Source organism: Haliaeetus albicilla, chromosome 4 (assembly GCF_947461875.1).
Source record: "Haliaeetus albicilla chromosome 4, bHalAlb1.1, whole genome shotgun sequence".
In the NCBI taxonomy this organism is placed as follows: Eukaryota; Metazoa; Chordata; class Aves; order Accipitriformes; family Accipitridae; genus Haliaeetus; species Haliaeetus albicilla.
The window spans coordinates 14,324,636-14,352,364 of NC_091486.1; the positions used below are offsets into that span (position 1 = coordinate 14,324,636).

A 27,729-nucleotide genomic window follows, 5' to 3' on the forward strand; every position below is an offset into this window, starting at 1 on the left:
AGAAAATTGTGTAGAATCACAAATTCTCAAAATGGTCTGGCACACATTAGAAAAACATACATACATGGTTTAGTGTCAAAGCCAGGGATCTAGAAAGCCCACTTAAATGCATGCATTCCTGCAGAAGCGCTCTGCAGATCTGAGATCTGCCAGAGTAACAGCACCCAGTTCTGCCTTTTGGTCTGTGCAGATGTGTGTGCACGGTGTTAGCTGCAGGCAGGGTATCCAGATCCATAGTTCTGCCAAACAGGGTCCTTTTTTTATTAGTATTAATTTTTTTTTTCCTTTCCCCCCAGCCATCTGGGTGGTCCGAGAATCAGACCCGAAATACCTAGGATCCCTCGAACCACATGTTCTAATCCCAGCAGAGTTGACTCAGTCCTTCATCCTTCCAGCGTAAATTGACTTCTCTGCTCTTTGTTGCGTGGGGGGAACTTTTGGATGGGATTTGAAAATTTCCGCTCTGTATGGACATTAAAAATCCTACATTTTTCTTCCAGTATCACAAGCCAGCATTCCTGCCATTAGTTTTTATCTCTCAGCACCTTGTGTAATTTGCTTCCCGTGGCCACTGGTAGTTGGGAACCCAGATTAGCCAGTACCTGAAAAGTGGTGTGCCGCAGGCTTCATTTCACAAGCCAGTGGGATGGATGGGTTTTGTCCATTTATCTCCACACACACTGGAAGGATTTCAGAGAAACACAGTGAAAATGAGGAGACTGAGCAGACTGGTATTTGAGTATATGCTGCAGGCTGCAGCCTGGCCAGTTCATTAGTGCGGGGAGGAAGGATATGACAACATGCAGCAAGTATCTGGAGGGACGTGTTACACAAGGAGGTGTGCTAGGAGCAGAAGGGTGAAATTTAGGGAGAGAAAAAAAAGAAGGTGGACTAGGAAGGTGACCTGCATGGAGAGCTTTTTATACTGAGAACAGATTTGCTACAGGGTAGAGCAGAAGTTCAACCAGGAGGTACAGGACCAGAAAGGTGAAACCTGCACAACGCTGTGCTGTACAGGAGAAAGTGCTACACAGGAGCAAAACACCACAACAGGTCTCATCATCGCTTGTCCTCATGACTGTAAGAAGCTGGTGAGAGGTGAAACGTCATATAGAGAGGGGATTTATTTAGGATTAAGAAAAAGGAGAGGCCAGGGGGGGCAGTGCTCCACATTTAGCTGAGAGAAAACTTGAGAAACAAATTCGTAACACTGGAGTTTAAAAGGGCAGGGGATTGGCACTGAACTTTTATCCATTTTCACAGGATGCTGAAAGCAATGGAGAATGGGCAATACCATTGAGATCGCTTCTGAAAGACCTGCACTCTCTGTTTAGAAACTTTTATGAAAGCAGCAGGAGAATAGAGTTCAAATAAATTTTTCCTAAAGCACAAGCTTAACAGCGGATAAGGTGGAAGCATGAAGTCACTTCTAATCTACTATAAAGTGAGGTAAACAAAGGGATTATCACTTAAGACTCGCTGACATGAAGCTCTGAGAATGACATTTAAAAGCAATGGTGGATTACAGAGTGACATCATATTAAACGAACACATGCCAGAGATTTACATAAAAGACCTCAGAGATCAGACTCTTGCTCTCAAAACTAAAACCTCCTAGCCATTTTTACACTTCTGGCACTGATTAGGCTAAATTAGAGCTGCAGTTTTTCATTCAGTAAGTTTTGGTGTCACAGAACCAGCAATTCGGTGGCCTGGACCTTCACTAAGTGCTAATGGGCACGACTCCACCTGAGCTCACCGAGGCCCCTCACGCCAATGCAATGCCGTCGGCGGTCAAGTAACTGAAGATCCAACCTAAACGTTTCTAAATCCAGTCTGTGTCTCACTGCATAGTTTAGTGACTCTGAAACCATGCACCTTCAGGTCCCTCTGGACTTCAGGTTTGAGTTTTTTAAAGTATTCTGAATGCTATTTAACTACACACATATGATGAAACTATCCTCAATTTAAGGAACAGCATAGATGTGCAAATCTCTCTCATAATGGAAAATGCTTAAAAATTATTAACAAGATTCAAAAGAGAAAGCTGTGGCATGCATTTTGTGTTTGGTTGGCTGGGTTGTTTTTCCGTAGAATAGTTTTATCAGATTGGAAAAACCTACAGAAACATTCTAGCCCTGATGAGTGTTTTGGATTATGACTGCCCCATTTTCAGAAGACCTGATCAGCCTGTCTTCCCACTGAGGTCAGAAGATGTTAAGCGTGTACCTTCTCAGTTTTTGCACAAGTAGGTAGCGCTGTGTACTTCTTTCTGATGCCTGAAAACATACCACAAGCCCCTTCTGGGGAGCTGAATGAGTCACAGACTCATCAAGAAAGCTCTTGACTTTTCTTAGCTCTCAAAACATCAGGAGAGTGAGTATTACCATAATGGCATTTTAGAGATGGAGAAAACTAAAGCACAGATGGAATTAAAGTAATTTTTGCAGCTCCCAGAACAGGACAGCAGCAGCCCAGTATTTAATCTGTGGTCTCCTGGAGATGGATCAAGTGACCATCAAGTATTAATCCTGGTAGTTTTATAGTGCGATCCGTATTGACAGTCCCCCAAATCACCTCCTGTAAGTTACCAAAGAGCCACCTAAAAGCAACACACTCCTCTTAATTACAGACCAGGGAGAGGTTTGAACCAGCCTTCTGGAGGGGACCAGCCTCTGCAAACCATGGCATACTCACACATTCTTATTTTCTTAAATAAATAAAAGAAGCATGTGGGAAAGAAGGGGACAGAATAAATTGGATGTGGGAGCCCCCAAACCCGTTTCCCAAATGAGCAATGTATCTATTTGGTGAAAGTCGTAAAACTTTGCAAAACACATAAGAAGGCCTCTCTGAGCAGCTGTTTGCTTTGACTCCGGAGGGAGCTCGCTCTATCTCCAAAGCAGCACAGTACCATCAATCATGACCTGCCAAAGATTTTCTACGCCGGTAGCAAAGTAAATATGAAAACACACAGGTTTTATTGGCGTGTACGTTCTGTGGCTCAACCAAGTGGCATCCTTGCTGCAGGAACAACCACTACCTGGGGTCCCATCCTAAACCGCCTGATGGGATCAAAGCTGCAGCCTCGTGGGAGCCCTGTCCCGCGGAGGTTAACCGAAGGCACTTTACGGACACCCGATAGTGCACAAAGGCAGCTCCGTGAGCGTGCGATGCAACAGGCTCCCCTCCACTATCGGCTGTGGTCATGAATTACCCTGGGTGGAGGGGACAACCGAGAGACCCTGGTGGAAAACAAGGAGCACTGGCAGGGAAGCCCTGGCTGGGCTTGGCAGGAGCACGGTCAGGGCCATGGGGGCACTTGGAAAATTTTGCTGCAAAACCCCGACACCCCTTCAGTAAATGTGTTGGAAGTGAGATTTGTCAAAGGATTTCTATCCGGCAGAATTGAGGGGGGGGTTGTGTGTGGTTTTTTTTAAATAGGAACAGCAAAAGGCACATCTGTGACAATAGCAAATTCCAACTCTAAAGCAAGAGACACTGGCGTTTCTCAAAGCACAGTTATAAGATGATGATGATTATTTTTTGTATGGCTAAACAACATATTTTCCCTTAACCCCACTTGGCCTCCCTTGGCTGAATCTCACAAAAACAACAAAGGAAAGAGAAAACCAGCCTGAAACAAATATCCAACATGGAAAATCTTGGGTTCGACATTAAATTTGGCAAATTTGTAAACACTTGAGACATAGTCTTTTTATGATGAGAAGTTTAACAGCCACCTTGCCTACCTGTGAATTACCCTGCCTAAACAGCTCAGAAACGTTGGAACTGGTCCTGAAGAGGTATTCTGTAATTTTTAACATAGTAAGAAGAAAACAAACTTCAACAAGGAGGGGTAATAGGATCAGATAAAGAAAAAAAGTGTAGGCTGAATATCAGGGAAAATCTGTAATATATTAAGATCTTAGGGAAATGGAGAACGATCCATGATTAAACCAGGTAAACTCCCTACCAGAGGCAAATTAAGGGCAACTTCACATTATCATGGAGATGGAGTCTTCTCTATGTTTAGATCTTTGGGACAATTCAGTCCTCGTGAAAGCCATGGAATTTGTGACTATCAGCTATGGGGTTTTTTTACTATTTTCATGTGTGGACAGAAAAGCAACAACAATATTTTGTCAATAAATAATGTCAGAACTGCATCCTGAAACACCACCAGGATGTCGGTAGAAAAACAAGGCTGCTTTTGTTTGTTTCACTGCGTAATGCCTGATGGGTTTTAACCACAGTTTAGGAGCTACTGTTAAAAAGCTTCTTGCTGAGTCAAGCCTAGGCATGCTGTTTACAAGGGTTAGCCCTGAAGGCTCTTGCATTGGCAGGGACTTTTAAGCTGAGCTAAGGAGTTTTCAGTTATTTTTGTTGTGCTTTTAAAGAAAAAAAAGTTGAGAGTAGCTAAGCACACCTAAAAATGGGGAGTGGAAGGGTGCTATCAGTAATCACCTGCCATATCTGCCAGCAGCTTTCCTCTGTAGTCAAGGGCTTGATCTTGCAAAGCTGACGCTAAGAGTCCCCTTGGTTTAAAGTGGATGGAGTTATTGCAGAGACCAGGTGCTGGTGGAGTAGGCTTTTGTGAAGAAGCTTGCTCAAATACAAAATATCCCCTTTGTTAGAAAAGGACCTGTTCTAGCTTATTTAGTGAATTTGTTTGGTTCAGCTTTGAACCTGCTGAAACACCGTGGCAGATGACTTTCATTCCAGTAAAGCTGATCGATGTTCTGCCTACAACCAACAGTGCAGAGTGAAATTCTGACAAATCAATAAAAGCTGCATGCAGAAAACATGTGTAACACCCACCACTGCTCTTCCACAGAGCCTGGGCCATCCTGTGCTGTAGAAGAGGCGAGGATCCCGGGGAAAACCAGCATGTGACTCTGTGATTTAATGCATTGTCGTCATGGTGTACAATGTTGGAGTCAGTATCTCCAAATACTGTTGAAGTCAGTATCTCCAAATTTATTTTTCTGTCATAGTTTAGCTTTTGAGTACTGTAGTTTGCAACCTTAATATTAAATGAATGTTGTTTTGTGGAAGTGGTGCTTCATACAATTTACATGTACCAATACGATTTCATTTATTCATTCTGCTTTAATTCTATACTTCTGCAATAGATTTCATCCCATATTCAGTTTTACTCCATTCTGCACTACAACCTTTTACAGTGTCCATTGGGCTCCAGTCCTGTCTCTCCCCCTGTCCTCCACATGACCACAAACTCACAAGCACCAGAATCCAGGACGATGCCTTGAATCCACAATATTCCTGTTGGTTTGCACTGCAGAGAGCTCAAGGATCATCTGAATGAGATACTTTATTTTTCTAGACAAGCCAAGCAAGCACCATGATTCTGCCAAATTGTTCTTAATGCCCCCCCCAAAAAAAGTCAAAAAATGAAAGATGTCCAAAAAATATATCACCAAATAAGTAAAACCAACAGAGTTTGTACAAAAAAGTGAGTTGTCCTAGGAAGTGGAGAAACACTGAAACACCCTAAAAAAGCTCTAGAAGTATACTTCAAGGAAATACCAACATGATCTGCTTCTGGATGTATGTAATAAATGCTCAGTGATTTGAAAGAAGACTCAAGTCCTGAAGATTATTTGTCCTGCTGCTTAACAAGGAAATCACTGAGACATAAAGACTGACAACAGTGAGCAGAAATGCAGCAAATCTTTCAGGCCCCTGTTTTGGCATGTGGGTCTTTTATTACTTGAGTTTTCCATATTCTCAAGAAAAGGGTCCCACAGGTGGTCCTGCTCAAGACAGCCTTGCAGATGAGTTCCGTCCAGTTAGGATAAAATAACGTATGTTCTCATTAAGCCAAATGCAAACAGTGATGAAGGGGAATGTACTGCCATGTCACATCGAGCAATCAGGAAACAAACCTTTGACATAATGCAGCAGGCAGATAATAAGACCCCATAGTTAGCAACAAATGAGACTAGACTTAATTTGCTGTGCAATGTTCATGTAATTAGATAAATTTGGTACCGGCAAGACAGCAGACAGCTAAAATATGGGCTTGATGAATTGGGGGCTCTCCGTCAGGCACCAATCACATTAATCATAAAGCCAAAACTCAGTGACACAATTTTTCTTCCAAACATATCCCATAATTTTCTAGAGTGAAAGTATGCACATGCATTCTTTTTGAGTTGTTTACTTTAAACAGAAGGATGGATTTCTGCACCATCAGGATAAAGTACAATTTTCTAGAGGCTCGACTGTGCCCACAGAGTCCACCCAACCTACTGAACAAGAACCACACAACCAGTAAGTATGTTCTAGCCCAGCTCCACCACAATGTTCTGGATGATTTCACACTGGACGTCTGCAAGCGAGGAGGGTGAGCACTATGTTATGACCTCCAGAGCGGAGACTGGAGGAGAGAAGAGGAAGAAAAAAGAGAATCAGAACAAAAACTAGAGGAGGAAAGGGCAGGAGATGAGGGAGGTTAAGATGTTTGCAGATAAAATTAAAGGAGAAAAATTGTTGAGACACTAACTCCACAGCTGGTGCGAATTTTCCCATTGTGGTTGTATCGTAGTTCAGGGCACTTGGAAAAGAGCCAAACAGAAATGACATTCCCTTGACCCTAAAAAACTCCCAGAGCCGAGAAGCAGTTGGCTGCTCAGCTTTGGTGCTTCACCAGCCCCAGAGGCACCCTTCAGTGCAATGCCCAGGTAGTTTCAAAGAACATTGTGTTTCCTCTTCTAAGACCAGCAACCAAGTTTTCTCTCCAGTGCCTCACAAGTCGTTTTTGTGAGAGGTGCTGCTGGGAAGGTGAAGGATCCCAAAGAAGAAGGGCAATAGGTGTTTGCCAACAACTCTACCCAAATACTAAGCAGGACACTCTTGTCCACTGACAGACAAACGTGGTCACAGGGAAGACAATGGATTATTAATATCGGCTCAGATGAACTGAAACCTGATCTGCCACCACCGTACACTTGGCCAGGATTAATCAATTGGACAAGCCCAATATGATAAAATACTGGCTCCCGTCACTGGGAGTTATGATTCACAGGTACATAACACCAGCTGGTGAGCTCTCGGTGGTGTTTGGAGAAGACCCTGCTTCATGACCCCACCGAAGAAACTGCTGCGGAGCCCCAGGGCAGATGCAGTACACCCAATCCTTGCCGCGAGGAGTAAAGGGGAGCACTGAGCGGGGTGCACAAATAACCTGTGCCAAACATCTGAGCATCTGCCATCCTCCCTTCTAACCACTGTTTTGAATATTGCCCCTTTCAGAAGTCAGTATGTGCTTTATTAGCCAGAGCTCTGGCTTATTAACTATCTCCCAGAATATTTTTTTATTAATCTGTCTTTCTTTTTTCTACAATTTTTGCATGTACTTGCACGCAAGAGCAAAACTACTTCATTCAGCCCCTCTCAGCCCCCCACAATTCCCATGTTAGCAATCTGCTCTGTCTTTCCCCTTTGCACGCAGCATGGAAGGAGCTGCTCTGCCCCTTTAAACATCCAGTCAAACTGACTGCCAGCCAAAAAGACAAGGACTTGTCTTCTGGTAGGATCCAGGGGAATGCCCTATCATTTTTTTCCCCCAGCATTTTGGAAGCGGAATAAAGCCCTGGTAGCTGTGGGACTCCACAGATCTTCTGGCTGCTGCTGTCTGTGTTACTTGCCTCCTGGGGACTGTTCCCCCACTCGCACCTTTCCAGAAAAAGCACAGCTCTACAAACAGCCCCTGCAAAGCCGGGTGAGCACTGACCCTGGCCGGACAGCAATGGGGTTCCCAGGGGTCAAATGAGAGTTTTTTAAGTGATGAGCCCTATTTGTTCTTCCATTGCTCTTCTTGCAAAATGTTTCCATCCCTTACGGGTTCCCCTACACCAAGTGCCCTGAGACCTGTTCCTCAGCTGATGGTTGAGACCTGCGTTACAGATGTGAGCTGAGAGATTTCAGGGCTGCCGTGGGACCACAAACCCCATCAGGCTGCTCCTCACCTCCCATGGGGATGGTGCATTTCAGGGACCAGGAGAAACCCTTCTGGCCGCAGTCACTACAGCCTCTGCTCACATCCCTGCTGGCTCCTTTTCCCCTGCCCTGATCAAAGCTTACAGGACATGAGCACAGATCTCTCTATAAACGGGTCTTCCAAGGCATCAAGGACTACTGAGCTGTCATGTCCTGGATAAGGAGACTAAACACGATCCCCCCTTTTGGGACACAACCCCTGACCGGCGCCTATGCTCGCTGCCCATCAGCTGCCCCGAGGAGGGGCGGCTCTCGTGAGGAGGTCACCGCCGAAACCCAGGGTCCTGCCCCTCCAGAGCAGACACGGACACCCGCGTGAGGACCTGCCTCTTTACCACATTTTAGAAAACGCCGCCCAGCCTGTCCAGGCTGTCGTCCGGTGAAATCAAACCGAATCACAGCATTCCCGGCAGCCATTCGCCGCCATCTGAGCGACTGGCGGGCAGGGAGGAAGGGAACGCAAGGTCTCCCTACAGAGGGAGCAGCGCTGGGTCTTCGCCAAGATGGTGCCAGAAATGACCCAGGCACGGCGGGATGTGAGAAACAACGCGGGCGCAAAAACGCAAATCGAGCCTGTCCCTGGGACCTCAGCCCGATAACGACACAGAAGCCCTGTACTCCCATCCTGCTCCCATACGGCACTTCTATAGGTTTAACAGAGCTGTAGAGCATTCCTGCCAGGCAGGTCAGTATTGTCACTGGATGGGGACAGTGGGGTGGAGGGTAGCCAGCGGGGCCAGCCTGCCAAGAGGGCAGCGAGTCCCCGGGACTTTAGCAGCGGGATTCAGCATACCGCGGGCGGCCGACATTTTAGCAAGGCACGGGAGCGAAGGTGCAAGACTTACCCGTGGATAGCGTGGATAGAGTGAGGTTCGTAATGGTATCGTCCTTCCTGGTGGCGCATGTCAATTGGCAAAGGAGCGTGGAAGGCCGGAAAAATGTGCTGCGGCACTGTTGAGGGGAATAGAAGAAGAAAAAAAAAGGGACTTCAAAAACTTTTCCTTTCCTTTTAAAACAATTTCAAAGGCACTAAATCTCCATGAATTTCAGAGCAAGAGCAGCGCAAGACAAGGGGTCTTCATGATATCAGCGCTATCATACACCAGAGAAGTGGAATGAATAAATAATCAAAGTCATGCGGAGAAATCCTACATCTTCGACATAAAAGATCTCCAACAGGGTTTTTGACAAAGACAAGCAGCTAAGCGCTCTTTGAACTTGAGGAGATTATAGGAAGCACCAAGGAAAACTAGACTTGCAACGCAAATCAGACTCAACAGAGCCTGGCGGGATCCAGACCTGCGTCGTCCCTCATGCCTAGAGTGGCAGCAAACACCTCTCCTGAAGGTCTGTACACACAGCTTGGAAATATTTACCTAAAAATGTAACAGCAAGAGCAGCGCTAATGCAGACGGTCTAGGCAGTCAGAAGAGGCTCAAAAGTGCCTACTGCCAGGTTCTGAGAGAAGAGACCAAATTGCTCTCACTTGTAATCACTTGAGGCCCTATTTTTTATTCATTTGAGAAGCTTGTTTCATCTTTGATGGAAAGATAAAGTGGTCTCAAAAGGCAGAGAACACCTACATTGACTTATTAAATCTACAGGTTTTAATATTTATTATTGACCCAAAAGTTAACAGCGAGAATATTTGAGTGAGTCGAGCCGATGGAAAATTCATCAGATTATTTCTCCACGCCACCCCCAACAATGCTGCCTGTCCGCCTGGGCCTTTCCTGCTAAAATTACAGAAGCTAAAGAAATACAATTAGCAGAGCCTTGATAACGATACTGTACAATCACCCTTTGACAGGGCTCATCGCATCTGTAATGACGCCACTTTCTAGTTTTGTACCAGCGATCGGCTTAAAGTTAAAAGGCTGGTCTTGCTCTGCCTTTGCAAACAGTCAGAAGTTCTTCATTAAAGATTATTTAATATTGTCATAGGTCTTCCCGTTCCCTCTGTGGCTTCTTGGCCTTTCCGTCTAACTGGAGACTAAAAGCAAAACAAAACCAACCTCCTAAGTGAGCGTTTCAAAACCCAGTCTGCGCTCAGTATTTCACTGTGACTTGCCTCCGCGACAGGTAGCATCTCTCTGTAGGTGGGAAGCACCATCCAAAACCAAAGTGTCAAGGCTTGGGTCAAGTCTCTCGCTGATGCTCAGCAAACGCCAAACTCTTTTTCTATGAAAGACTTAAAATTCAGCCTTTTGCATCTGTGACTCCAGCTGCAACAGAGCTACGCCGACTCCGTCCGGCAGGGCTGTGCTCCTTTCAGGTCCATCGCGCAAAGCCTGCGTGAAATCCCCGTATACGTCTTTCCCGGCATATCAGCAAGAGGATCTGAGGCTCCTACTCCCATTGCAACGTACAATCCCCAAGCACAGCGCGGCACAGGCGCGTCAGCCGGGCTGCCGGGAGAGGTGAGAGACTACACAAAAACAACCCTCCTGCCAACTCTGCTGAAAGGCGTTAAGCTAAGGTAGTCGGGGTGGAAAGTATTTAAGGCTCCGCAGCAGACTTGCTCTCCGTGCTCCAGCAAAGGGCTGGCACCGCACACTACCTGATACACTGGGAGCATTTTTGCAGCTCGCCTAATGTCAGGACACAGTAGGGTAACTGTTAACTGCCTTCCCCCCTTCTGCTCCCCTCCCCTCCTCTCCCAAAAGCAGCTCAGGGAGAGAATAAACTTGCGTCCTTTAGGATTTGCTTTGGCAGGAGGAAGATTCACCCTTTAACCGTCCTGGGTACGGACAATTTGTTACATAGGGACACTTGTAAGGAGCCTTCATTTTAAGAGGCAGCTAGTGTTTTTCCAGGTCAGAAATGCAGCAGAGTTCAGCCGTCACATCCCAGCCCCTGCTCACGCAGCACCATACGGCCTCTGGTCTCCCCAAACCACGTTCAGCCCAAACCGTTGCAGGGCTAGCAGACACCTTAAAGCTGCTGTCCTCCTCCCTGGGGACACTGCTGTCCCCTGGCCACAGCTACGGCCCCAACCCACAGCTGCTGTGGGGACCAGAGGGACTGGGGCAAGGAGTTTTTACATCATCACATACCAAGCACGGTCACGAAATCCACTGTCCCTGCACAGACATCCTGATGCCAGACAACACAAACATCTCCTCCAGCCTGGGCCGCTGTGCTCATCCCGTATTTATACCATTCAAATAAACCCAAAGGAACAGGGACTCTTCTGCGGTCCTGGGACCAACCTACGCAGCCCACCTGGTGGTATTCCTATAGGTGAAGTTTTGCAAACTCCCAAGCCAGGGTGGCTGATCTGCCTGTAGGGCAGGTCCAGGGCTGGATTAACCCCAGTCTGCAGGGAAGCGTGAGTCCACGTGGGCTGAAACTGCATTACCCATTGCGGTAGTGTTTTAAAAATACGGAAAGTCATATCCTAATCCTTGGGCCCTTTCCCTGAACCAGTTTAATTCACTAATAATGATGAAACCATTAAGAGCGGGTCAATCTGAATCTCTTAAAACCCAGCCAGTTATGTTCTATTTTGTAACTGTGCATTTCTGAATGATTGATTGCTGAGGTAATATTGGAAATTTCTGTGCTAAAAGAGTCTTTCCCTGTCACTCAAGAGAGCTGGGAAAAAGAAAACATGGGGTGTTTGCTGCCTGGCCTCCTTTCCTAGCTATCTGTTGGTATAAAAATGACATCTGAAGAGAAATTCTCCCTCTTCACACCTCTGATTATTAATGGGAGAAAAATTTCCACGAACTTCCTCCCTCCCGCTGGCACCGTTGGTTTGTTTTCAGCATTTCAACCTATTTTGACCATGGGAGGGTCAGCAATGCGTCTGCCTTGGGCGCCTGTTTCACTCTGCCACTCTTATTTCTAACCCTGCCACATGCTCTGCTTCGCTGCCGCCAAGGGCGAGGGGCAGGGTTGTTTTCGGGGATGTCCTTTTGCAACATCCCACTTCAGGGCTTCGCCTCTGCTCCCCTGCCCGGGAACACCAGCCAAGCCTATGGGCTCCAGTGGCTGGTGCTGTTCCTTTTTATTCTCTTCCAGGTGCTTGGTCAGAAATAATGAATGGTTTTATAGGCAATCAACTACCAATTCATAAACGTCAGCCCAGCTCTGCTTCTTGTTCCCACCCCTCCCGAAGAGGACGGCGAGCTGGCAGCAGGACAGCAACACACGCCGTTAACAAAGATGGATGTTTTACACATACGAGTTAAAAAGACAATTATATTCAATTACTTCAAGTAAGTCACGGTGATGTATTCCTGAATAGCCACGGGAAGGGCAATATGATGATTAGGGCAATGAATTTGCCAACTTTAATCTAATCAAGGCAATCTTTTGTTTAGCATTATCTGCTTTGCAGTGGCAGAGGATTTACCAAACCCAAGCAATCTTTGCAGATTTAACCCCAAACCTGCCCAATTAGCGCTAATGATGACTATTTTACACAGAGAGAGGAAGGTCTTAGCAGGAGGCCTGGGGAAAGCTTTCCCCCTGGAAAAAGTTGGGCCATGCCAAGCCATGCGGCACGATACGCTGCGGCACGAAGTGGCACTTCCAAAAGTCCCCTAGCACTGGAACAACAGATAAACATTTTCTCTGGCTCCTGCAGAAGGAAGAGAAAAACAAAGACCAAATCAAAGCAGCACCCAAGGGGCAGGGCCGACAGAAAACAGGGTGTTTCGTACAGAAGTAACACGGCTCTTCGTCGAGCCCGTGGCACGCAGCTCCCGGGGTGAAGCTCGGCGGCAGAGCAGCAAGGCGCAGCCGGGAGGCCCCACCTTCCACCCAGCCGCTGCTCGCGCAGGAATGCGTCTGCTCCACCACGCCGTTTGATAAGGGGAAAGACGCTGCTACCTGTCCCCACTTGTCGGAGCTGATTTTCTGGCCAAGGTTTATGAGCAAGACACGGACCTCCCACTGCTGTATTCTCATCCTTGTCTATTCAAAGGCCAGCCAACCCTCTGGCTTCAAAGAGAAAAGATATGAAGCAGAAACGCAGGTTTAAAGGGGATGTCCCTTTGCCGAAAATCCCAGGAATCAGGGAGGGAGGCATCAGAAACAGGCATTTTTTGAGGATGATGCAGGCTTTTGATTATCTCCACAGATAAACCTGTGCTTCAAGAGAAACACAGACTGCATGTACGGGTTTGCATAGCAAGCAAGGGAGTCATTTTGACATCACTGGCAGCAGCACCTCTTTTTGAGCCCAAAAAGGAGAATTAGGAAGGGTCAAATAAGCTTTTTCTATTCCAAATACTTCAGCCTACACACGTGATCACTAAAAAAAAAAAAAAGCAGCAGAAGAAAAGAAATCAGACCTCATGCCACTAAATCGGGTTTCATTTGCAGTTCGCTTTGACAAAAACACTTCAGAAAGCCCTTGGGAAAGCATTTAAAGGATGTCTTCTGTTCCCACTTGCAACTGGGGTGCTGCAGCAGGACTGGCTGGGGAGACACCCCGAGAAGCCCCACATACACCCTCTGTACCATCCAACATGCGCTGGGCTCCCACTGCATTATCTAAAGCACATGTGAGCTGCGCGGGCCACCAGGTAGGCTAAAAAAATGCGGTTTTCCTATGGATGTCCAACAGTCTTCTGTGGGAACAAGCAGTTCAGGCTGTGAGTGGGCTCCTTTGTCATCAGGAATAGAGCATAAACATTTTGCAATCAACAGGGAAAGTAATTTGTTGAGGAAAAAAAGTAAAAGACTGCTGTCTGGATAATTCAGTACCTGCAGTGCTTTTCTCAACAAGTTTGCAAAAACACCCATAAAAAATTAACATTTTATAAAAGAGGAAAAACAAATACTGACTTCTTGAGATCTCTTTTGGCTTGTTTTCCTAAGGTTTTAGTGATGCATGGAACACAGCTTTCATAAAGGGATCACAAGCTACCTTGCAAAGACTAACAGAGCTTCACCTCTCCTTTGGAAGAGAAGATAACACATGCATTTGAAACACAGCTTTTTTTTTTTTCCTGAAGAGGGGCTGAAACAGGGTAATGTAAAATAACTTGCCCAAGACTACACAGTCAAACAAGAGCAGGTTCCCCAGCAAACCTCAACCACAGCAGGCAGAAACTGCAACTTTATCTCTAAAAGGCTTCAGACCCCGGGCGTATTGGATTGATTTGGATTAGTGGGAGAAAAACTTCTCCAGACAACAGCTCATGCACTCTTGTCACCGCGGTATCATTAGTAGCTGTGCACAAGCAGCTGACACAGAAAAAAAATGGGAAGGGGATGTCCCAGAAGATGCTGGTGAGTGTCCATGAGTGCTGTTGCAGCAGCAGCACTCTGCTGTCACGGGCCACATCCCTGTTACTGGGGGTGGTGGGACGCTGCTTGGTGCGACACGGCAGCTTGCAACAGCTTCTGGGTTTTTTCTTTCCCAGGTCCAGCTGCTTTGAAAAGGATAATAGGAAAATAACTGCTGTCTGCACTAGATGCTACATGGAAACCTCTAAGACATGAGAGGAGGCATTCGCTAGTTTTCCACATCTCTAGAGCAAAGACCCTTCTCACTGCCCACATTTTCTGCCGGATGTCCAAATCTCACTCTCTTCTCAGGGACAAGGTTAAAGATACAACAACCATGAAGTGTCCTTCACTCAGTCATCACCCAGAGAAGCCCAAAGCATGAAGTGAGAAATAAATTGTAGGTGGCATTTGTTTCCTTGTTATGGTTTTTAAAGTCCCAGTTTTACTCATCCACAGCGTACATTTTAAAGGGTCGCATTTTGGCATGCGACAGCTGTGGCAGCAAACATCAGGTTTGTTTTGAAACGGCAAAGAGGGGCTCGTGCTGTGCTCCCCAGACTTCCTGCAGTGATTTTCCTCATGTCAGAGCTCCCCTGGTCTCGGTGGGCTTCAGAGCATCGCCGGACGGCCTTGGCGCGTGAGCAGGGGAGGTAAACCAGGCCCCGGGCGACCGAGTGTGTGTGTGGCTACTTGACTCCCTTTGATAGTCCCTCCTAGGCGTTTCAGTGTTCTATTTGGATGGCCGTCCCTCCGGCAAAGTGCTGCAGGGCTGTAGGTGTCGGCAAGGGAGATGTTTTTGTGTTTGTGTGACGTCCCCAGCATAATGATCTCGCTGTTTAAGTGAGTTGAGCGAATGAATGAGCACAAGAAAAACATCTTTGCTGAAAGCGCAGCCAAAGTTAATGCACCATTAATAATGGCCCGGGTGAATTATTGGAAGAGATAATAGGCCTGGGGTCAGGGAAGGTCTGAGACAAAGAACGGGGAAAATTGGGTCACAGAAACATGACAGAGCAGATCACGCTGATGCGCCTGTGGGATTCTCCTTGGATGAAGTCATGTACCACCACACAGAATATTAAGGGCTTTGCAGGGAAAGCCATTCCCAGAACCACTGCTTGGATCGATACGGGGAGGAGGGGGAGCAGACACACAAGACTATGGTAGCTGCCTCTTAGCCCCTCACGAGCCCCCGTTTGAGGGCTTTGCTTTAATGCTGTTTGGATACTTTGCAAAATACACCAACTGCACGCCTACCTCAACAAGGAATAATTATGTGGTTGCTAAATACACCAATCTGCATTTTTTCTAAGCAGAGAGAAGTGTCTGGGGGCGTATCTGCCTTCCCCGAACAGCAGCGCCGTGCGTTTCACCAAAAGCCATCTCAGGTGCTTCAGCAGCTCCACTTTTCTGTCTCCAAAATCACAGCAGACCAGCCATGGAACCGCAACCTCATCTCCCGCCCCACCAGCTGCCTGGCTTCACGACACTAAATTACCGACTAACCTTGCTTTGTCAGAATTTCCCTTCTTTAAAATGGAGATAATAATACCTCCCTACCTCGGAGGTTTGGTTAATGTTTATACAGCACTTTAAAAATGATGTGGTAATTAAGTGCTCAGTATTATTATATCAACGTGTGTAATGATTCCAGCAGACAGCACTATAAACAGGGCTGCACCATGCGTGCTTTTCTTTTGTTTGGCTTGTTAGCATTTGGTTTGGTTTTCATACGGCATACTTCAATTATTATTGGTTAATTATTATGTTGTTATATTACCTGCTCAGTGGCTTTGACAAAAATAAGAGAGGAACTACACAGGTAAAATAATAGCAAGTATTCATCCTGGCCTGTTACAAACACTATAGCAAGGATAAATGTGAGGCAGGCTCCCACCAGCTCACCTCCGGGAGACCCCTCTCCCACTCCGAGCATTACGGGCCATTTTGAAACACATCCAGCCAGCTGTTTCCATCCAGAGGGATGCAGAACCAGTTTTCTCTTCTTCTAACATACCTAATGAAGAAAGATGGTAGTAGCCTGATTTACAAAACTACTCTTCTCGGGCAATGCGTGTCAGGATGCTGGAGAAGGCAACGTGCTTAGTTTAACAGTGGGTTGGGTACAGCAAGCCAAGCTTCCCATTCAGGTAAGCACTGAAGAGCACACAACTAACTTCTGTTGGACAAACAGCTCAGGTAATCATAAATACCTTGTAGGAGTGTTGGAAGGAAAAGGGGCCTTGCCGAGGTGCAGATACATGAAAAGTAAACAAGAAATAATAAAAAAGACGTTGCCCTTCAGCTATAAAACCACCAAAAAAGCCTCGAAACAAGCATTATTGTGCTGACACCTCGAAGCACCTGCAGGACAGAGTCAGCGTGACTTCATGCTTGAAGAAACTGAGGTGCAGTGAGGAGCAGAGGACACCACCAAGAAGGCTTGCCCCTCCGCCTGCCTCTTCTCCAGCAGTACTGCTGGAGCCCCCCCCGCACCCCACCACCACGGAAATACTGGGGAGCTGTTTGCTTCCCTGCCAGCCGGCAGCGAGACCACACAGCTCCCTGCAGGGACACGGACTTTGGATGTCCATGTGGATGCGGTACTTACTTTATGCAGAATAAAGCCCATTCCTGGGGCTACCTGCATAATAAAAACTGTTATAAAGGCCACAAGACGCAGCAAACATCTCCGTCTGACACTGCAAATGCAAGTCTGCCCCTCTCCAGCGTCCCAGAGAAAATCTGCTTGGGAGCCATCACAACAACCATCCATCCTCTTGGGGACAGCCCAGAGGAGTTTATCCTCTTACAAAGTTTATTCTACTGCTTCAGCTCAGGTGGAAGAACAAAGAAAAAGTCTTTTGAAGATGCTGAGGGCTGCCATTACACAGCCCCCACCTAGGACACAGGCACTGCCGGCACACGGCAGGTGGAAAAGTGGTCCTGGTGGCCACGCAGCCAGGGAACACGATTCAGCCCGGCCACTGTTTTTGCATTTGGGCAGCGCTGCTGAGCCGCAGGCTGTGTCCAAAAGCGGGGCAGGCAGGCAGGCGTCTGCAGAGCGAGCTGACACTTGCAGCTGGGAAGGGGCGAGATTAGATCAGCGAGCTCCCCCCGCGGCCCTGTGGCCAACTCGAGGCAAGACGGAAGGAATTTGCCCATAAATTTCCTCCCCACCCCAAGAAGGAGGCGGCACGCTTAAATGAACTCAGGCCCTAATGGAAGTAGGATATTGTTGTTCATCTCAACGTCTAACCCATCCTGAAGCTCCTGGCAGCTCTGCTCAGCTCGTTCCTGTGCACCGCCTGACCTTTGTTAAGGGCATTAAACCTGTCAGTCTTTTCCTCGGCAAAAGAGCTGGAACAATTACAGTGAAGCTAAAAATGGCCTTTCCCTCTACATGGAAAATTTAGATTAAAAATGTAAGAGTTCATTGACATTTTCTACAAGAATGCAGAATTGTCATTAGGAAAGCAAACCCTGAAATACCTGAGTTGCTACCTACCATCTCCAAAACGCTGCATGAGGGTCTGCCTCAGCCACTAAAAGCTGGGGACAGCTGTCCCAGTAGGGATCGCCCAGCTGCTGCCAGCAGGGACATGAGGACACCAGGAGACCCTGCAACATGCCCCCATGCAGTAGCTGGCTTTGCAGCATGCTTCAGGTGTGACCAAAAATGGGGCACTTTGCTTCTTGGTGAGAAAACAGGAATTTTCTGAAGCCTGCGGACAACCTTCATGGAAAGTTCAGGCTTTGCTGTTGTAAAATAGGTTGTACCCGACACTTTCCAAAACTTCAAAATGGTGTTGGGAAGATGAACGTATTTACCTCTATAGAAGTATTTTCAGACATTCAGGTAGGCATCTGTGAATAAAGGCGATGCATTATTTATTATTCTACAAGAATTCCTGGGGTCTTCAGGTTACTGAAATGTGGTAGCCTTAAGGGGCAAGTCATTATTTTTTTACACCTCTGGGAAGGGTAAATAACATGAAAGCAGAGCTCTCCTGCAGCCAGGGGGAACCCCACGAGCACGAGGAAGTCCTGCAGCAGGGTGCCCAAACACCAAAGCTCAGATGGCTTTCCAAAGAGCAATAATTAGAAAAGTCTCTTGATCAGCCTTGCTGCTACCAGCCATCATCTTCAGTCCTAAATAGCCTGAATTGGGGGAAGGTTTAAGGCAGAACAGTTTTCTGTCAGAAAACATTTTCCAGGAACCAGCAGCTGCTGTCAAAAGCGGCACAGAAGAGATCAAGATGGTTTATGATCTATTATATTTTAGACTACAAGAAGAACGTGGAAGTGATGAACTTGAAATGCCTTGACTTTATTACAACAATATCTGCCAGCTTGGGAAGTTTCTGAAAGAGATTGCTGAGAATTTCTGCTTCCTGGGAAATTAAGAAGAAAATAAAATTGCCTTTTTCTGCTAAGTAAGCGTTGAATTCTTCTTTGGGACACAATGAAATCTGAAGCGTCAGCAGCGTCATGGCGGCCCGTTCCACTCACACGCCACCGCTGGAGAAGTTGCCCAGGTTTCGGCCTCTGAGCTGCACTGCACAGGGTTGCTGTCAAGGGCCCTCTGCTTCAACCAGAAACATCCCGGGCTCATCGCTAGACGCTATGCAGGCACGGTGAGCCACCGAGGCTGGCACGGAGATGGACAACAGGCTGCGGATCCCATCTGGGACGTGCCAGCCTGCCCCACCACACATGGTCAGGAGTTTCTACCTCCACGCCGAGGATTTCCAGAGCAAGCCTTTCCCACCAGCGCTGACTTTTTATTAGATGGACGAGGAGCTGTGGCTACCAAATGGCAGAAAAAAAACCCAAAAGGCCTAATGCAGCTTATTAATTCCACAGGTCTTTAGCTGCAAATGTTGAGAGTCTTGAAAATCACTTAATTGCCAGGCTGGCAGGCCAAGATGTATTTTGAGGATGCTGCCAATCTGACAGTTATTAACAAACAAAGAGGCCACAAGCCCTGACTGCACCGAGATCCTTGTTACTTCTACTCATGTGCCGCCTCCCAACAGGAAGTACTTAATAAGAATAATAATATCCCGAAAGGCCAACCTACGGCAGTGCAATTAAAAAGCTTTTCTGTCTCACTTTGAGGGGGGAAAAAAAAATGAGGGGGAAATTAAAATCAGACAGGAAATTCCACTAGAACAAGCTGGCTTATGTCCTAATAACACAGGATTGTGCCAACTCCTCCAGAAAGCAGAGGAGGGAAAGAAAAAAAAAGAAAAAAAAAAGAAAAGAAAAGAAGAAAAAGAGAAAAGCAGCCCTCTAGACTGACTCAGATCTGAGGCTACATTGTGGTTCGGCTGTGGCTGCAATTCTAAAGGGAGAAAGGCAGCACAAGCTAATAAAAGGCAGTTTGCTTTTGGAGCAAGTTGCTGTTATATAATGTAACTCTTGTATGAAAGCGCGGCCACTGCCGCTTTGTCAAGAAAAGACACAGCCCGATAAGCTCGAAGGGCCAGATGGATCTTGGGGCTTGTTCTCCCAACAGCTGCTGCCAGAGAATGGAAAGAAGAAAAAGAACACACACAAAAAAAAAAAAAAAAAAAAAAAAAAAAAAAAAAAAAAAAAGCCCAACCAGTGAGGAAGAAATCCCAGCGTGCGAGGGGCAGGCAGGGAGGTGGGGGAAGACCAGATGGTGGTTCAGCTTGTGCCTGCCTGGATGGGCAGCAGGAGAAAATTCAGTACGTCAAAAACATCTATGCAAACTTACGGATCCCTCAAGAAAGACACGTTCACGGAAGAAAAAATGCCTACAGGTTTAAGGGGAGAAGTTTTCTCCAAGTTGTTATCATCCTGCTTCCTGGGAAGCCAGTAGCATCCTGGATTCAGCAACCGCCTGCATCTCCAACTGATGCAGCAATTTCAAAAAAAAACGGGCCAAGGAGATTTGCCACTGACTGCTCTAGGACCAGGATAATGAATGGCAAACTCTTTCATTCCCCCGTGTATTTCACATTAAAGCTCATTTCACAGTGGGAGCCACATCGCTTGAAACGACTGGTGAAAAGGGATTGTGTGAACCTCAGCCGACTGCTGAGTGCCTGGAGTATTCCCCAATATCCCCTGCCTTTCTCCCGCAGTCCCCAATACCTGGCTGTGAGAGACCCCCCAAGTCCTCAAGATGTTTCTTTTTCTGGGTACCCCCAGGAGAGAGAAATGCATTTGATGCATGTTCAAATGATGTCCTGACAGAGGTCCTGCCTCCTGGGGCAGGGACCCCGGGGAGCCAAGAACCAGAGCGCGAGTCCATAGGCAGCAGAACGTGCTGCTCGATATGGCTCAGATGCTCCCAGGAACTTGATTTTACGTCCGAGGAAACTTTTCCTTGGCTCTCAAAAGTGCAACTACTTCAGATCGCCTATGATACAAGGCTAAATTGTAATTTGCCATTAGATGGAGGCATTATGGGAGAAAGCACTAATTGGTGTTTATGACCAGGAGGCAGCAGGAGCACCAGAGGACACTGATGCCCTCAGTTGCATCCGACACGACCAAGCCCAGGATCTCCGCTGGTGAGATGCAGACGGATGACGAAGTTCAGCAGCCTCAGACTGGAGACAACAAGAGTGCTTAAGCACGAAAGGGCAAAACTGGTGAATGAAAAAGGAGGGAGAGCACATCAGCTATCATGCAGCGCTCTCTGCAAGACACTTCTCATCCAACAGCAAATCTAGCAGAGCCCTGACCGTGCTCCTTCCACTCATGCAAATGAAAGCTCATTGAGGAGCGTCATCCCAAGCTGCAGCCCTCGGAGCAGGTCTATGGATGGGGATGCCTTTTAGCATTCAAACCGACCCTGCCTCACGCCCCCAGCCACGCTTTCACACCCCTCCCCGGAGGTGGCACTGGCACTCACGCAATCACACACCGAGCCAGCTCAGGGAGTTCATCCAGTTGAAAACTAATCACCTAAAAGTTTATTGCATGGGGTTTTGGCTGGATCAACTCCCTGAACCAGTTTACCATGAGATCGCTGGTGCACAAATAAGCAAAGGCCCTTAGGCTGCTGTTCAGCAACCACTTCCAGGCCAGGCTGCCACCGAAAGCAGAAGTCCTGACCTCCCTTGGCCACTTGTCCTCACGTCACGGCACTCTCCGTTACGGTGGCCAGGCTGTTATTTGTGCAGCTGCGGGGCTGACTGGACTGAGGAGCTCGTCCCGATGAAAGAGAACTTACCCCTTCCCAAGGGCTGGTGCTTAGCTGGGCGAGCTTCGTGCTCACAGCCCAGCTTCCCAGGTGCTGGTCCTGGGGGGCTTCTAGTGTTGGACAAACTACGTGTATGGAGTAGCTGGGCTGACTGGCCATTGCAAACGAAATACATTTCCCCAAATCCATCGGGTAGTGCACCACGAGCTGTCTGCTCAAGGAGCCGGCACAACCTGCAGGAGCTGGAAAGCCGCCTTGCAAAAGAAAAACTCCCAAGCAGATGCCTCAATCCCATGAAAGCTCAGGTGCCAGCGCCAACAAGAAAGGGCACGCCAGCCCGCCCTGAGCACAGACCTACCTGAACGGTCTCCCCCGTTGCAGGGCTGCCTGCTGCCGTCGCGGGGACACCCGTACCCCCTCGCGCTACAAAGACTTTCTCAATCTTTCAGGACAAGGCTGTGCTTCAAATGCAGCGCTGGCATTTCTAACCTTTCCAATCCAAACCACAGGAGTGAGTTTGCTTTCTTTATGCATATGCTCCTCCAGGCACTAAAACAAACTGAAATCAAACTGTTCCTATAGGCAATGGTTTGAAAAATTTCCCCTTCGTATGAAAGGTCTGTTTATATTATTTGTAAAATTGAACATATCGAGTCTGGAAAAACCCTGTGCACAGTCTGCCGTGCATTTTGACCAAACTCCTTTCTGGAAATGGGAGCAAAGATGTCTGCTTTCCACTAGTCATGATAAAATCGCAGGGCCGGGTATTTTTTTCTTGCAGTTATAGCCAGGTGATAAGCATCTCAGTAGCCTTCAAAGAAGAGTTTTGGGAGCTTTCATGGTTCAGGACATCAGTCCCTAAAGCACTCCTGGTCCATAAAAACTAAGAGGATACTGCACGAGCTGGCTTTTAACCAAGCATAAGGCAGCCTGCTGCTCTTAACTAAGCAGAAGGTCTGATGAGGAGAGGGGTGAGGAAGTTATCTGTTTTACCCAGCTGTGGTTTTGGTGCAGGCTAATAACTCCCATGTATCATCCTGCCTTGGTATGAAAATTTTCCGACTGGTGTTAAAAATGGTCCCAGTGCAGTTTGCCGCGGATTCTCCGGGCAGCTCATGCAAAGTGCTGGTTGTTAGCATGCTGCTTGTGTAATGAGGGTGCTTAAGACTGTAAGGGGTCTCTGGAAGGTCCTGAAGAGTGATTGCAGTTCAGGAGACTCACCCACCTGGCAACACGCTGATTTATGGCCTGCTCAGTTAATAGCCCTGCTTAACACAGGAGTTTGTCGAGATTAAGTAATTGCCTGAAACAAAAAGTTTATTATCTTTAAGTCTCTGCTGATGAATGACTGAGTGTTGGAAGAATCATGTGAAAGATCATCTGTGATTCCCTCCCACTTTAAGGGGGGGGGGGGGAGAAGAAAAATAATAAGGTTTTAAAAGACAAGCTTTTCCAAAAGGAGTTTGAAAGCTCACACTGAAACACGGTCACAGACAGTTACAAGCAGGAGGTTTCACATCTCGGGTGCCATCTAATAAATAGCTCAAGTAATAACACAGTTTTGTGATGCATTTTTCCCCAAGAACTGCAAACATTTTGTAAACATTAATTGATACCACCCCTTGAGAGATAACTGATCCTGTCACACAATAATAAGATTAGGAATAAATCAAGATGCAAAGCCTGTTTCCTTTCCATACATCATGTAGTGCCCTTTCCCATCCTAGAAAAATATGGAAGTTTTCCAGTCTAGAAAACATTGCAGATAACTGTAAAGTTAAAAGATGCCACATGCTAAATTCTGCTACAATTATTACTCATCTCTATTTCCAGATGCTTCAGCAAGCTTAATCGGCTTGATTAAAGTCACACACTTACGCTGCCTCATGAAACCGAGTTCCAAAGTACACGAGAGCACAAGGCTTTGCGACTCACCTCGGTCCACCCACACCCTGAGACGAGACGCCTGCCTGCTGAGCATCCTTTGCAGTGGGGCTCGTGCTAGGAGATGACACGATGCAAACCTCTCCTCCTTCGTCCCTCATTTCCTTTCCACCCCCGAATTTGCTCAGAGTTGGCACATGAGTACGAGAGTTTGGACACGAGGGAAACAGGACTGACAAGAAACCCCCATCTCTATTGCAACCACTAAGCAATGTTCCCACAGCCCCAGATGTCAGACAGGCTGTCCCTCCTCACATCACTTCGAGGCCTTCCTGCAATAAAATGGGACTTGGCTCCAGCTTTTCCTAGTGCTTCTCATATTACCTTTTAATCCAAATACATATGGTTCAGGGAACACTGAGAGACTTGCATGAAAGGATGTACACCAAGAGAATGCAAACCCTGGAAAAAAAAGGATTAGATCTGCAAGACTCCCTTGGCCCCAGACATGTGCCCCCCCCCCAACTCCCCAGCATATTAATCAAGAGCCTGATGAGATTCCTTTTGAAATCCCCCCAAAGATTTCTGTAGACTTCAGTGACGTTTGGATCAGGCTACAAACTCAGAATAAATCATAAACTGGCTACATCTGCCAAGTTTATTTCTTTCTTTTCCAGGTTTCAGAACAAATCCATCTCACTGCTGGGAAAAAGCAGAATAAAATAACTGACAAGAGTCCAAATATCCTGTATTACTCCCCATATTAATTCAGCCAGTCAATCTATCCCATAACTTGGGGAAGTGAAGCAGATTACTTTGGCCAGATCAAACCACAAAAACTGTGCTGTTTCATTTATGTGCATTTTATTATTTGAGACAACCTGCGCAAACCCCTTTCTCTTGGGTTAAAAGTGACAATTTAGGGGACTAAAGTTAAGCACAGTCTTAAACTAAGCTAGAATAAACCAAATGACATCTGCACTGAAATAATTTAATGATCACCATGACACCCTCACCCGCCCAATCAATTTTAGAGCAGCTCTGTTATTAAAAAACATCTAATTGTAAAGGATGCACAGAAAGAAAGGACTTCAAAATATGACACCAATCAAAAGAGTTTTGTGACAGCAGGAGTATTTCTAATGACACAAGGGACTCTGAAACAGGTCCCTTCAACCTCATGTTTTGCATAAATTGGGATGGTTTTATTAATTTGTGACTAACGCATTGCTTGGTTTTTTTAAACTCTATCTACTTCTGACAGCAAATTCCCCACTTGTAAAAGACCACGTTTGACTTCCAAGTTGGGTGATTCTGCAGTGCGTGCCTCTCTTAGCATCTGTCCTCAGTGAGCAGAAAAAGGAACTGTTTCCCCACTCTCAATTCAGAACCCGGCTGATGTGTGCTGATAGCTTCAAGCTAAATTGAGAGATCTGCAAGATGGGTAGCCTCCTACGGCAAACAGCTTCAGATATCATTTAGGGTTTTATTTATTCATTCATCATTTGCTGAAAGTAATATTAGCACTGGCTTTGAGTTGGGAAGCTACTGCACAACAGATATACTGTCATATTGGACTTTCCTCTCGTTTTCAGTGTTGTTCTGGTACAAAATCAACAACTGCAATGTAGCAACACCTGCAGAGCAGCACGGGACAGGAAAAGCAGCCAGACACTCTGGTAGGAGAGGCTTGGGGGAGACCCTCGGATTTGCTTTGACCCACTGCTTGGGGCTCACTGCGCCGTTTCAGGATGGGATCTACACAACCACTCGTGTACTGAGCCCCCGAACTAGGGCAACAGCAGAAATGGGCATATTAAGTTCTTCAGAAATGCAGTACCGGCAGATCAAAACATCTGTGAACACTGTGTTTTACTGACAACACACTTCTAACTTTGAAACGGGTACTGCTATCAGGCTATTAGTACAAGCACTTTACTTTGAAGTATGTACTGTAATTCTTGCAATTTTACTTCTAGCTCTGGTATTCATTTGGCTCTGGTTACTTCTATAATTTATCTTCCCACTGCAAAATTCAGACTGTAATATGCCCATCCAGAGTGGTATGCGTATATGCACCCTCTTTCTGTGCTCCCCTTTTATCATGCATGATATTTTCAATAAGAAACTTTAAAGGAAAAAAAAAAAAAAAAGCTTTTCAATCCTGGTGATGTTAGAGCTCTGTTTTTCCCATGAGAAAATCACTTAGCACTTCTCTGACTTCAGGTGACTCATTGCTGTTACCCTGCTGAGGTTCCCGTACTCCCCTTGCAGTGTTTAACCCAGGCACGTAACTCACCCTGGTGTGGTAGGCGTCTTGGCATTTGCTAATAGGCTTCCTGGGCTGTCACCTGCATGTGATGGGTGAGACAAAAGATTATGCGATGATTTCTGTTTACAAAGCAGTTATGATAAGCTGACATTTGCCTCTAGCTGTTGGGTTTGATAACTCAAATATGGCCTACATGAGTGCTTGTCCTTTGAGCTGGTGACACTCTCGTTGAGAGTTGTTTTAGAGGAACTTTTCTGCGTATCCTCCTGAAAAGTACAAGTGAATTTCTAATGCGTGTGAATGAGGCTGTATTGACAGCTGAGGAAGCCGTGGTGCCTTAATCTCTACACTCACGTCATCACATGTCACATCACCCACGCGACCTCACCGGCAGCGGTCGGTGCTCTCCCAGAGGCTCTGTTTCCTGGCCCCCAGTCTGAGGATGATTTCTTTCACCCAGCCCCACAAGGACAGGTATCACTATAAACTGGACATGTCCCTAGGATGGGGTACCCGCTGCTGGGGAGCACTATCAGCATCCTCAGTTGAGCAGCAAAGCTCCAGTGGCAGATGCCTTTGAACACCTGAATGAGCATTTTCCCATTACCAACCCCGATTTCACAATTCTTCACTCGTAGGCAAACATGCCTGCATGCACTTAAAAGGAGAAGGGATCTGGGTCAGGCACCGGGGAGACAAAGAAACCACATTGCAAGAAGGGTGACTTTGTTCCTCAGGAACCAAGAGTGCCAGGTAGGCACCAGCACCTTGAAACAGCTCTGGGGCTGCTGAGGAAGAGGAAGGAAAGAAAGGGCACAGGCGAACCCGTGCTGGCATCGTGCTGGTTGTCAAGGCCATGACCGATTGAGGTGATGGCACATCTAACCACACTGGTGGGTTCACAGGACCCTATCACATTTCCCCAGGAATCAGCTGGTACCACAGATCCTGCCATGTTCATTTATGAAAAGATGGGGGAGAAGAAGAGGAGGAAGAAAAAGAGCAGGGAAGCTATGATGTGAAGGAAGGGGAAGACAGGCCATGGCAGATACCTTTATAAATTATTAATTGGACTACAATCACCACAAATGGCTATGGCTATGTTTAATTATTCACACACTCCCCTACGAGACTTTCAGTTATTCGGCTGGCTAGCAAATGAGTTTGTGGGCACAACGATTTTCTGGATTACTGTGTTTTCTCCATTTCTCAGGGTGCATTATTCTCTTGACTTTGTCTCATCTAGTATAAACGCAAGCCACATCTGTAGCCTAAAAGATTTGCCAAACACAGCTTTGCCAGTACATATAAGTGCTAATTATTATTAACTGTTGCGACCACAACTCCCAGCTGACAAGGGACCTCTGGAGTATAATCCAATTCACAGGCACCCTTGTCACCTCTCCTGGCAAACACCGTGTGGTTGACATACGACTGGGAAATGCAGGCGGACTGGTTAATACACTTTCCTCTGACTCAAATGACTATGTGATCACATGAAAGAAATCTGTTAATAGTTGGGCAAATAATGGACATTAATGGCTCCGTTGTCAAATAATGCTTTGTTGTCAAATCAACATTCACCTTCAACTACATGATGTTTCTTTTTTTATCAGCATCTGGTCCCAAGAAACCCTTAATTTATTAGTTGTAAGTCCAGTTTTGCTACACTTACTTATGTCCGGTAATACCGTAGTTTGCAAGCAGTTCCACTGAATTAACAGAGCTCCAGCTGGGGTTGGATGGCAGATCTAGGCTTTGGAAAACAGTTCTCAATTCAGGGGAGTGATGGTGCACGTCCTCATGTCCATCACAGCGCAGTTATCCCTCTCTTTTCACAGCCTGAACTTTCAAGCAACGCGATGCAAGTGTCTCAGCCCGGTCACGCACAAGTGGTGAGAAAGGCAGGGCCAGGTCTCCATCCACCCACATCAGGCATGTCACCTGCGCTCCAGCACTCCACCCAGGGTCAGGGGGAAAGGGCAATTCTGCTGCCCACACTGGGACACCCGAGACCGAACCCGTCGTGGCAGGGAGTATAATTGGGCTGCCAAGGAGGGGGGAAAGAGCAGGGAGATGATCTGCATTGGGAAACGTCAGGACTGCTCCCTCAGCATCCTAA

At 46.7% G+C, this 27,729-nt stretch overlaps 1 protein-coding gene across 4 annotated transcripts in view; it reads right to left on the minus strand.

Annotated features, from left to right (window-relative positions):
• GLI2 (GLI family zinc finger 2) overlaps positions 1-27,729 on the minus strand; it is a 200,367-nt gene that overhangs the window by 60,897 nt on the left and 111,741 nt on the right. For 3 of the 4 annotated variants that reach the window (XM_069781019.1, XM_069781020.1, XM_069781018.1), the window contains one exon: positions 8,871-8,976. The exons of the other annotated variant lie outside the window; for it this stretch is intronic. In XM_069781019.1, coding sequence (XP_069637120.1) covers positions 8,871-8,929 — 59 coding nt within the window. In that variant the 5' untranslated portion in view covers positions 8,930-8,976. The remainder of the gene's footprint in view (positions 1-8,870; positions 8,977-27,729) is intronic. 4 annotated transcript variants of the gene reach the window in all.